Source organism: Quercus lobata, chromosome 6 (genome assembly GCF_001633185.2).
Source record: "Quercus lobata isolate SW786 chromosome 6, ValleyOak3.0 Primary Assembly, whole genome shotgun sequence".
NCBI classification, from domain to species: Eukaryota; Viridiplantae; Streptophyta; class Magnoliopsida; order Fagales; family Fagaceae; genus Quercus; species Quercus lobata.
In genome coordinates, this window is record NC_044909.1 from 45,114,397 (window position 1) to 45,127,362 (window position 12,966).

Below are 12,966 nucleotides of genomic sequence, written 5' to 3' on the forward strand. Positions count from 1 at the left end.
AGTGAAAAAGCTGCCAATACTATAATAAAGAACTCTGCGTCTGACAGGCCCATGATCTTCACCATGCTATTCAACTTTTACGTCTACTCCCAACCACTTTAGGTATGGGCTGATAGGACAAGTCTCCATCCCAGAAAGTAAAACTTACACGTGGACATTGAAAGGGAAGTAACTATTAGTATAAAAGGGAAGAAAAACCAAGGGGGAAGGGGGATTCCTCCAGAGGAAAAGGTCCTAAAAAAGGGATAATAAGAAGAACACTAAGCTCCTTGGACGGGGTCTGAGGAGAAAAACCCCATAGGTTGCACTGAAGAAAAGTTTTGCCAGTCAAGCAAGATCCACCCTCATATGAACTTCCATAAAAACCACGACTAGACTGCTGTCCAGTGACCAAGGTCCAGCCTTTTAAGCCCACACTCTACAAATTATATTGTTTGGACCCTTTACATATGAGCCCAATGTCATTCTTGGGTCGTGAATAATCGTGTCCCTATAGTAGTTATCTCTTTTTCTACTGTCAGAAATACCCCTAATATATTATATTATCACTATACTTAAAAAATAAAAAATAGGACATTTAAGGAAATTCAATAACTAAATTAAAAAAAAAAAAAAATCAAATCCCACATTCACCCATCTTCCTAAAATTTAGCATACCTCTTCAAATCCAAGGTACACGTTCTCCTATTTGAATTCAATTTTTTTTTTTTCCAGATTTCAATTGAAACTTTACTCCTAAATTCTCATCATTATCTTTTATTTAAGGACAAAGTTTAGCTACAAAATCAGTTGTAGCCTTAGGCTACAAACTGGTCTAATAAGATGACGTGTAAAAAATAGCATGTGCATTGCACATGATTATTTAAGTAAACTTAACTTAATTAACCCTAATTAACTACATCACCTATTAAAAAAATAAAAAATAAAAATAAAAACTAAAAACTAAAAACCCTCAAAAATTTTATACATATGATCTCTCTCTCTAAACTGTAACCCAAAAGGTCCTAACCTAGCTCTAACTAATCACCTATAGCCTCCTATCTCCACCGCCGGCCGGCCAGCCCAAATCCTCCTGTCTCCATCGCCGGCCAACCTCAAATCCTGTACTGTCCCACCACTGGCCAACCACCTCAAATCCTCCTCTGTCTCCACCGCCGGCCAACCACCTCAAATCCTCCTCTATGTCCAAATCCTCCTCTGTCTCCACCCGCCGGCCAACCCAAATCCTCCTCTGTCTCCACCGCTGGCCAACCACCTTAATCCTCCTCTGTGTCCACGTCGGCGCACTCAGTCTCCGCTGCTTCACCGATTAGAACTAAATTTCCTTTTTAATTCCTTTTGTTTTATTCATAGATAACTAAATTTACTTTTTTAATTCCTTCAAGAACTGAAGAGGATTTGCTAGTTGGTTTTTTTAAGTTCAGTTGAGGTTTCAATTTGATTCCTCATCAGCTCTCACTTTCTTCAATTGGGTCAAGAATGATTTAAGTCTCAAACTGTCAAAGTCATTGTTGTATGAGTGATAGGAAATGGGGTTTGCCTGGATAGTTTTACTTGTCGAGTTGTTGTGGAAGGACATAGAAACATGAGTAAGTTGCTTTCAGCTTTGAAATGGTTATCAGAGCTTCAGGGTTTGAAATTCCTATTTTCGCTGACTTTTATGAATATCTAGTGATTAAACTCTGTGAAGAGAATCGGCCAATTGCCGCTAGAAGTCTTCCGGAAAGAATCTCTCAGACTCTCAGTATGGTTATGTGCCTGGCCAAGAACCTAGTGAATAACTCTGGGAAAGTTAATGCTTAGCTATCAACCAGTGCTTGCATCTTGTGCAATTATTTTTTGACATTTTCTTTTGAAGCTACAATCAAAATTTTTTAAACTTTTTTTTCTACCCTTTTTTTTTCTATTTTTGAATTGAAACAAATCTAAAAGGTGTTGGAGAGATCCTATATTCTATTTTCAAGTATTGTTTGTGTTTCATAGTCTGCAAAAGGAGAAATTTTTTTGAACCTTTTTCTAGTCTGTCATCTTAAAAGAACTTGTCTATTTTCTTATGGGTACAATTAGAAGTCAGTTTTCATAAGATTAAAAAATAATAGCTTATATATTTGCTATTCACAGGTGGCAAATTTGAATTTTTCTGGCTCCTTCTTACTATCTCTCATCTCATGTTAAGTTTCATGTATATCTAAAGAATGAGTTAAAATCTATGCTTAATTTTCAAGTCAAGAATGTGATTTTTTTTTTTTTTTTTTTTTTGGTTTCTCTCTTTTTGCACAGCAACCATCACTGACAACACTGAATTCAAGAGCTTATACAGACAGAATATCTCTGTTTCTGTTCCTTCTGCACATGGTTGCTGTTGTTGGGTTAGTTTTTTTTCTTATATTCAAGGGAATTCAAGGCCAAATACAAGCATCAAAATCTATTAAAACGAAAGAGAAAAGGGTGTTGCAGTTTTATCTGCCACAAGTTGAAGCTGCATCTTTTTTGAGCATTACTCTTGCATTGGCATGGCAAAAGGCAGTCAGGGAATGGGCTTTATTTATGGTTCATTTCATATTATGGAGCTCTTTTGTAATGTCCCTATCTGCTGGAACTCTCCTTATTTGCTTCCAAAAACCTACCACTGAAGGCATTGGAGTATATTTTATTGCCTTTGCAATTGGCAATGGATTGTATGCTTGTTGGGTCACAACATGAATTAAGTTTTGTTGTAAGATCTTGATGAAAGCACTTGAGCCAAGTATTTAGTCCTTTACCTGAGTGGTACAATTTATTATTAAAATGGTTATTTCTTATCTGCTAGTGCAGTAATTTGAATTTCTTTGACAATTATGTGGCAGAGGCATTAGCTTGGAAAGTTGAGATGGTGTATAAAATTTAAAACCCAATCTCACTGCATATAGAGCTATAATAGACTGCTTGTGTAAAATAAACAAAAGTATGGAGGGTGAATATGTAATGAAAGAAATGGTTAAATTTGGTGTGCCACCTGATATAGCAATAAACAAGGCATTAACAAATGGATATTGCAAGGAAATGGATATCAATAGAGCAGAATTATTATTGGGCTTCTTTGCCAGGGAATTTCAAATCTTCCATACTGAAAGTTACAATACACTTGTGGTAAACTAGGATTGCAGAACAAGTAAAACCAGGACTGCAGAACAAGTGGTACCATTTTGAACCACAAACATCTCTCACAATAGCTAAAATAAAGTCAACCTAAACTATATTCCGCCTCACATGAGAATATGATTAGTATGGAATCATCAATCTGCTAATGGTCTAACCATTAAAAATAGTCTTCAATATGCCAATGGCATCACAATAAAAAATACTAAAAGTTTAACAATTTGCCAATAGTCTAACAATAAAAAATAGTCATCAATCTCAAACAAATAAAACTGCATGGTCTTCAATCTCCATCCAATAAAGTTCCACCCTAACTCCAACCTATTTAGTGCTTTTGCCAAAATGGTGCTCTTCTTGGATAACATCAGAAGTAGTTGTTGAAACCTGAAAATAATTGCAAAGAATAATTGTCACATAGACTGTAAACAAATTTATGTGCCTATAAGATTGATATATTACAGTGGAATGTAAAAAATCTTACTTTATTTAGGCTTCCAAGTGATTCAACTTGTCTCGCCTCACAAGCTTTTTTTTGTAAGCCAATGGCATGTTTTTTGGCATGTGTTGTTTTGCTTCGAGATTTACCATTTTTCTTCTCTAATGCAGATTTCAATCTTCTCTTTGGACGCCCAACAGTAGGTTTTGTTTTAATCCTATGCATGCTATCACCTTGTAAAATATCTGCAGTAACATCACCATGGACCTCTATGCCACTCTCCATATTATTCGAATGACATTTTTTTCTAATCTCTTGCAAATCCCTCAGTAATTTTTCAAAACATTCTTTGGTATGTTCATACATTATCTCATTCTCTGCTGCAAGTATGGAAATTTCACGAGCATTGTGACTCAAATGAGAGTAGCGTTTTCCTATCGACTCTTGAGCATTACCTTTAATATCAATGCCATGATAGTCCTTGATAGAACCAGCCCTTGCATCTTGCGTCCATCTTTTCAATACATATTGGACGGGAAGTCTTTTAACATTTTTATGTTCAAGAACTTTCAAAGCATGGGCACAAAGAATTCCTACAAAGCTGAACTTCTTGCAACTACATTCCACCGTTGTAGTTGAGGCTTCATATTTAACTAGGTGCTCTTGAATTCTTTGACTGTATTTGACCTTGTATTCTGTGATAGTATTAGATTTATTAGCCTTGTAAATAGTACAATCAGCAATCTTCATATATTCATCTTGAAACATTTGAAAAATTTCTGGGGTGTACAGCTCTACAACATGTCTCAACATCTCTACATTACATTGTAAAATCGGTTTTGTTTGCCTCATTTTGAACTCTACCTGTAGTTCTTGATGTCTCTTATCAACCAAAACTCTAGAGTAATGTTCTGAAAAGCGCACACAATCATGTTTTGGTTTCAAGTATTTCTTCAACACATTGTTTATTGATTCACTACGTTGGGTGCTTTTCATATCAGCAGTGAACATATGTCGACCATATACCATAGCCCATTTTTCTTTCACATCAAATATACTACATAACCATTTATTATCAGTAAGACCATATTCCTTAAGCATATAATCCCATGAAATAAGCCATTCATCTTCATCTTCATACTCATACAAACAATCACTAAAATCATTTGCAAAATGCTTAGATGAATGAAATACATGGTGTAGATTCTTAGCAGCATTCTGATAAATATGCCATACACACAAACAATGATTAGATTTAGGAAATACCTCTATTATTGCTTTAGCCATTGCAGCAGATTGATCTGTAAGTATAGTTCTTGGTTGCTTTCCTGACATTGCAGTTAAAAAAGTTTCAAACAACCACTTAAATGACTCTATAGTCTCATCATAAAGTAAAGCTGCACCAAAGATAATTGATTGTTTGTGATGATTAACCCCAACGAATGGAGCAAAGGGACGATTATATCTATTTGTTCGATAAGTTGTGTCAAAACAAACAACATCACCAAAGTGCCCGTAATCAACTATTGATCTAGCATCAGCCCAAAAAATGTTCATGATTTGACCATCATCATTAACTTGTATTGAATAAAAATAAGATGGATCTGCCAATTGCATCTTATGAAAGTACTCCATCATAGCAGGTCCATCTCCTTTCCTCAAAGCCATCCTCCTCTCATTATGTACATGATTCTTATAGTCAACATCCATAAACCCAAGATTTTCACGACCCCCAGCTTGCACGCTCAATAATTCAATGGTTTGTTTAATTGATATTCCAGACCTCTCCGCATCATTTGCAATGGCTTTTTGAGCAGATGAAATTTTTTCTTGGATCTTAACATATGTTTCATTGGTGAAGGAGCAAACTCATGATTATGTTGACCATGAAAAGAAACAGCATGTAACATACCATCCTTTTGAAGATGACAAGTCATCTATGCTAAACAACCTGTTCGTGAAATTGGACAACGATAAGATGCATTTTCGCGACGTTTGTCAACAGCTCGTTCACCCTCTTTTGAACAACTAAATGTTCTCCTTATAATTTGCCCTGCATTTCCTCGCTTTACAAAATGTTTCCGTACACTAAAGCCAATTCGGTGAGCATATTCTTTGTAAAATTCATATGCACTCTCATCACAATCAAATTTTATACCAATTGCTGGAGTATTTGATTTGTTTGGGCTTCCAAGAGTAGGTTCTACTTTAGTCTCCTCTTTTTGATCAGCTATCCAACCAATGAATTCATCTTCCAATACAATTTCTGGTACTTCTACAATTTCCTTGCTATATCTACTTGGAGTATTTGAATTTTTTGGACTTCCATGAGTAGGTTCTATTTGAGCCTCCTCTTGTTGATCAGCTATACAATCATTCAATTCATCTTCCAATAAAATGATTTGACTAGTATCCATCACCTGTAGTCAAGATACATATTCAAAATCAAATCAGAAAAAAGGAAAAATTTTATAAACAATTTTTAAAAAACGTATTCCAATATTCAGGACCCATTAAAGAATACTCTCCATGAATTACTTAGAAAACACTAGAGTTTTAGAATGTATAAATCTAGAAGCCTATAAAGTTTACTCTCAGTTCTTATACTTTTGAAAATCAAGTCAATATGAACAGAAACAATTTTTTTAGATGAATCAAAGATAAATTCAATACTAAAGAAAAATGAATACAATTTCTACAACTCAGCTAAATTTAGTATCATAACAACTACAACAAAACCATAGTACAAGACAGCAAATAACAACACTATTACATATTAGAGAAGAAATACACATAAATTCATTTTTTTAATAAGTAAATTAAACTAGATTTGGTAACTTATAAACAACCGCTAGAAAATCATCTTCAGTTCTTGAAGGAATCAAGGTTCTCAATGAACAATCAAACTAAAAAAGGCACATTAATAATTTAAAAAAAAAAAAAAAAAACCCCAGAAAATCCAGAACTCACATTAATAATCAAACACAATTCATTCAGAAAAAAATTAATAGAATTAAAAAGGAAATTTTAGTTATCTATGAATAAAACAAAAGGAAATTTAGTTCTAACCGGTGAAGCGGCGGAGACTAGGTGGAACAGCGGTGGAGACAGTACAAGATTTTAGATTGGCCGGCAGTGGAGACAGAGGAGGATTTGGGCTGGCCGGCGGGCAGAGACAGAGGAGGATTTGGACACAGGAGGATTTGAGGTGGTTGGCCGGCGGTGGAGACAGAGGAGGATTTGAGGTGGTTGGCCGGCGGTGGGATAGTACAGGATTTGAGGTTGGCCGGCGGTGGAGACAGGAGGATTTAGGCTGGTCGGCCGGTGGTGGAGATAGGAGGCTATGGGTGATTGGTTGGAGCTGGGTTAGGACCTTCTGGGTTACAGTTTAGAGAGAGAGATCATACGTATAAAGTTTTTTAGGGTTTTTAGTTTTTATTTTTATTTTTTATTTTTTTAATAGGTGGTGTAGTTAACTAGGGTTAATTAAGTTAAGTTTACTTAAATAATCATGTGCAATGCACATGCTATTTTTTACACATGTCATCTTATTAGACCAGTTTGTAGCCTAAGGCTACAACTGGTTTTGTAGCTAAAATTTGTCCTTTATTTAATTAAAAAAAATTAATTGTTCAAAATTCTTTCTTATTCCTTAACTAACCACCGATATTGCTAGCCAAAAAAAAAAAAAAAAAAAAAAAAAAAAAAAAAAAAAAAAAAACTATTGGAAAAGATAAGCTATGGTGAAGTATTGCTTAAAAAAAAATCCGCCTACAAATTCTCACAAACACAAGTTCAAACTTCCACCCATTATCGTTAAGCAATTATAATGTTCTCCCTTCACCCCTATCCTTTATAGCAACAACTATTTTTGTATGTAGCCTCTGTAATGAATGTTGTTTTATAATTTCAGGATAAAAGTTTACAATCAATGGGTAGGGGATGTAAAGTCCATGCTACAAATGATATGCCACCATTTTGAAGTCCCTTCATATTGACAACCTGGCTACTAAAGTTCATTATGGAGTCTACATTCCTAATAGAGGAACATCATCTCTAGAGGTAATTATTTCATGTTGTCTGGATCTAAATATGTGTCAGAATGTATTGTGGGGGTTGGATTTGGGAAGTGCCTTCCTAAGTTTAGTAAGCCCAGAGAACTTGGACGTCTTTGCATGGAGTCACGAGGACATGTCAGGTATATCACTAAAGGTCATCCAACACAGGCTAAATATGGACCCCGAGAAGAAGCCCATCCAACAAAGACGATGGGTCTTCGCTCCAGAATGGAATCAAGCAATCACAAACGAGGTTAACAAGCTATTATCAGCAGGCTTTATTCGAGAAGTCTATTACCCAGACTAGCTCGCCAATGTCGTCCTAGTGAAGAAAGCAAATGGAAAGTGGAGAACATACGTGGACTTCACAGACCTAAACAAAGTTTGTCTAAAGGATAGTTTCCCTCTACCAAAGATAGATCAGTTAGTGGATTCCACTACAGGGCATAAACTACTGACATTTATGGATGCGTTCTCGGGGTATATTCAGATCAAGATGGCTGAAGAAGATTAGGAGAAAACTGCTTTCATCATGAGCCAAGGGCTCTATTACTATAAGGTAATGCCTTTTGGGCTGAAAAATGTAGGAGAAACCTACCAGAGATTAATGAATAAGATGTTCAGCAAGTAGATTGGGAGACACGTGGAAGTATATGTGGATGATATGCTTGTCAAGAGTAAAGAAGAGCTTGCTCATCAAGACGACCTTAGAGAAACATTCGCCACACTCAGACAGTACCAGATGAAGTTGAACCCCAGTAAGTGTGCCTTTGGAGTAGTCTCGGGGAAGTTCTTGGGATACATGGTGTCCCAAAGGGGGATAGAAGCAAACCCAGAGAAGGTGCGAGCCATACTTGATATGACATCACCAAAGATCGTAAAGTAAGTCTAGAAGCTCACGAAAAGGATAGCGGTATTTAGCAGGTTCATCTCTAAAGCAACAGACAAGTGCTTACCCTTCTTCAAGACATTGAAGCAAGCTTTTGCCTGGACTAACAAATGTGAGGCAGCTTTTTAAGAACTCAAGCGCTACCTAAGCAATCCATCCCTCCTAAGCTCGTCCAAGGAAGGGGAAAACTTGTATTTATATCTGGCTATATCAGCCATAGCCGTGAGCACAACCTTGATTTGAGAAGAGGACAGGAAATAGCTCTCAGTTTACTATGTCAACCAAGCTTTCCAAGGAGTAGAAGCCAAGTACCCAAAGATTGAGAAGATTGCATTCGCATTGATTGTAGCTTTGCACAAGCTGCGACCGTATTTCTAGGCTAACCCCATCTTGGTAATGACGGACCAATCCATTAAGAAGTCCATGAACAAACCTGAGGTAGCAAGGAGAATGGTCCAATAGGCAATTGAGCGTAGCCAGTTCAACATTGAGTACCACTCTATGATAGCTATTAAAGCGTAGGCTTTAGCGGACTTCGTCGCCGATTTCACCCTCCCAGATGAGAATAGTCTCCCCGACGAGACAGAATGATGGACGATATAAACTGATGGTTCGTCAGCCCAAAAGAGGGGAGGAGTAGGGGTCATCATCATCACCTTAGATGGAGAAGTGCTTAAATACAAGGTTCAGCTAAAGTTCTCGGCCACCAATAATGAAGCCGAGTACGAAGGAATATTTATGGGGCTAAGAATCGGGAAAGCCTTAAGAGCTAGAAACCTGTTCCTCCAAAGTGATTCTAAGCTGGTAATAGGGTAGATAAAGGAAAAATATGAAGCAAAGGAGGAGAGAATGCAAAAATACCTCAGGCTGACGAAGCACTTAACACAGGAATTTGATAAGGTGGAATTTGTGTAGATCCTCAGAAGCCAGAACATGATAGCAGACGAGATCATGAAGCAAGCATCATTAGAAGAAAGACCAACGAGCGTGGGCTTAGAGATGGAAGTCAAGGACCACAACATTGAAGAAGTCTCTACCTTTGCAATCTAGAGCACAAGCAGCTGGATGACCCCGATCATATCCTTCCTTCAAGACAAACACCTTCCACAGGACATCGAGAAGGCTAGGAAGGTCAGGAAGAGAGCAGCCAGGTTCACGATCCTGAATGACACCTTGTACAAGAGGGGCTTTTCCATGCCCTACTTGAAGTGCGTCAATGAAGAGGAAGCCAAGTATATTTAAGAAGAGATCCATGAAGGGGTGTGCAGAGACTATGCAGGCCCTAGATCCTTGGTAAGCAAAGTTATCAGAACATGTTACTTCTGGCCTACTATGCAGGTAGACGTGAGGGAGCTCGTCAAGAAGTGCGACAAATGCCAGAGGTTTGGGAATGTCCAATGCCTTCTAGTAGAGAGACTGACAACGATAGCCTCCCCTTGGCCATTTGCACAATGGGGAATTGACATCGTTGGCCCACTGCCCTGAGGTAAGGGATAGGTAAATTTTCTACTAGTCGCTATCGATTACTTCACAAAATGGGTTAAAGCGGAGGCATTATCAACTATCACTGAAGCAAAAATCTAGGGCTTCTTATGGGAGAACATAATTTGCAGGTTCGAGATTCCACGAACTATCATATCAGGTAATGGGGGGCAGTTCGATAGTAAAGGCTTTAGGGATTTTTGTTCAAGTTTAGGGATCAAGAACCAGTTCTCATCCCCAGGACATCCACAAGCAAACGGATAGACAGAGGTGAATAATCGAACACTACTCAAGATCATCAGAGCTAGGTTGGATGATACTAAGGGAGCCTGGCTCGAGGAATTGCCCAATATCTTATGGGCTTACAAGACTACAGCAAAAACCCTAACAAGAGAAACCCCCTTCAAGCTCACTTACGGCACCGAGGCAGTAATCTCGATCGAGGTGGGAATAACCAGCATCAAGCAAGAGATGTTCCATAAGGAAAGCAATGACGATCAACTAAAGGTCAACCTGGACTGCTTGGACGAGGTCAGAGATGGAGCTTCTATCATAATGATGAAGTACCAGCAGAAGATGGCTGAGTACTACAACAAGAGAGTGAAGCTCAGATGACTTGACATAGGGGACCTCGTCCTGCACAAAGTCACCCCAGCAACCAAAGGCCCTGCCTAAGGGAAACTCGGCCCAACTTGGGAAGGGCTCTATCGGGTCGTCTATTACTCCAGACAAGACAGTTATCACTTGGAGACCTTAGATAGGCAAAGACTACCACGACCATGGAGCATTGAGCACTTGAAGAAGTACCACCAATAGATGTAACAGGCAATTGTATTAATTTTTGAAAGCAATAAAAGAACTATTCAGCTAATAACTTAATGTAGGCAAACATAGCAGCTTAAAAGCCAAAAAATTGGTCAAGTAACAAGATTTCGCCTAGACGGATGTAAGTTATTGACGAAGTCAAAGAATGAAAAAATTCCTTAAATAGGTGTAAGTAAAAAAAAATATATATATATATATATATCTGGCTAAGTAACAAGATTCCGTCTAAACAAATATAAGTTACTGATGAAGCCAAAAATTGCAAAGAATTAACTAAGTAACAAAATCCCATCTCAACGAATGCAAGTCGTCGACATAGCAGGACTCCATCAACGTCTATGAGTCACAACAGACACTCTAACAAAGCAAAAGAGGCAACTAAAGGAACGGAGCAGTCACTAAGTATCATGCAAGGAAAGAATGGAAACAGGTATAAAAGTCACTGATATAACTGAAGGCCCAAAAACAATGGGCAACCAACATTGTTTCAATATAATAAAAGCCCATAAACACTGGGCAAAAACATTGTTCTCAAAATGGAATAAAAAAATTGTTTTGAAATTAGGATTTAAAAAAAAAAAAGAAAAAAAAGAAAAAAAGAGAAGCCCAAAACACACTGGGCACCCAAAAAAAAAAGGACAAGTCTTTCTTCAATTTCGAGTTCTTCGCCTCTAAGGCCTCTACCTTGGACACTGCAGATGCGACCTTGGTCTCCTGAGTAAGATACTCCAAGGTAACGTGAAGGCTCTTCCCTAGCACCTAAAAGAAGAAACCAGACCTCAGAACAATGCAAAAGAAAAAAAAAAAAGGGAAAGAGAAGATAAATTTGCACAAGTACACTACCTAGACAAGCTTGTGGAGATGATGACCCACAACCTCGTTGGGAGATGTGCCCAAGAATACCTTCATCTCCTCGGCAGTAAAGGCCTCTTGCATTTGTGCCAACGTGACCCCAGCATCGTCCCAGACACTGGACGATCGAGAGTTAGCTTTATCCTTCAACTTATCCCTAGTACGTTACCTCTTATTCCGGAGATGAGCAATCTCTTCAACCGAGGTAGCCGGGGAGGCTGTCCTCGTTGTCTTAGTGCCAGGAGTAGCTGGGGTAGCTGGAGTGACGGAGGTCCCTTTATCCATCACTCGCACAGTTTTGGCCCTAAGATTGGAAAGGGGCTCGTTCTTCTTGGCCCTCATTCGTGCGTACATTCCTTGATTGAACTTCGTCATCATCGCTACAAAAGGAAAATACTTGTTAAAAAAAAAAAAAAAGGAAGAGGAAAGGAGCAGCATAGACGAGCTTAACACTTACTCTTTTTTTCCTCAATTTCTACGTTTCGTAGGACAAAAGTAGAAGGCACTGGACTAAGGCAGTGAAAAGCTAGGGTTTGCGGATCGACCAGATCATCAAAATCTTCGATCGTCCTCGCATACTCGATGGCCACTTCAGCGCGTTGCCTGTACCTGCTCTTAAGCTTTGGTTGTCTCTTAACTGTGCATAAGATAACAAGCAAGGAAGTTAGTAAGTGAGAAAATATGAGCCAGAAAAAATAGATCAATAAGATTGACGAAGTACTGGTAGAAAGATGACGCACCTAGACTTGGGGTTCCCCACCAACAGAGCAACTTAGGGACGTCTCCCCAAACCTTGCTAGAAAGGGTCTTAAACTCATCCCCGAAGACAAAAAAGAATCGAGACTTCTAATACCAAAACAACGAGGGCAAGTCCCTGACCCAAGGCACTAGCTCATAGTACCCGTACTCCTTAGATTCTTTCAAACGGTACAAATAAACATACTCGTCCACCTTTATCATATCCCTATCAGTAGCAGCTAGCCATATCTCTATACAGCTGACCACTATCCTTTAGGAGTTAGGCATAAGTTGCCTGGGAGCAATTCTGAAGTGGTTTAGAAGCTCCATGATAAAAGGGTGGATAGGGAACCTGAGCCCACTCAAGAAGGCAGCCTCGTAGAAGCACACCTCCCCGGGTGAAAAATGACAAGCTCGTTCCTTTGGTTGGGGAAGACGAACCCTAACCTTATTAGAAAATTGAAACCTTTGGCTAAATCTGGAGAGGATCTCAACATCTAGACCACACTCCTCCCCAAGAACAGAAAAAGCCCTAACCTCCCGAGGGA

At 38.5% G+C, this 12,966-nt stretch overlaps 1 protein-coding gene across 1 annotated transcript; it reads right to left on the minus strand.

Moving 5' to 3' along the window:
• Positions 1–3,502: 3,502 nt before the first annotated feature.
• LOC115950355 (protein FAR1-RELATED SEQUENCE 5-like) lies at positions 3,503–12,055 on the minus strand. The gene is made up of 6 exons (XM_031067563.1): positions 11,850–12,055; positions 11,732–11,798; positions 11,513–11,587; positions 5,526–5,994; positions 3,724–5,442; positions 3,503–3,522 (listed from the first exon to the last, which is right to left on the minus strand). Exons 1-6 carry the CDS (start codon positions 12,053–12,055, stop codon positions 3,503–3,505), a joined length of 2,556 nt encoding a protein of 851 aa, XP_030923423.1.
• Positions 12,056–12,966: the final 911 nt, after the last annotated feature.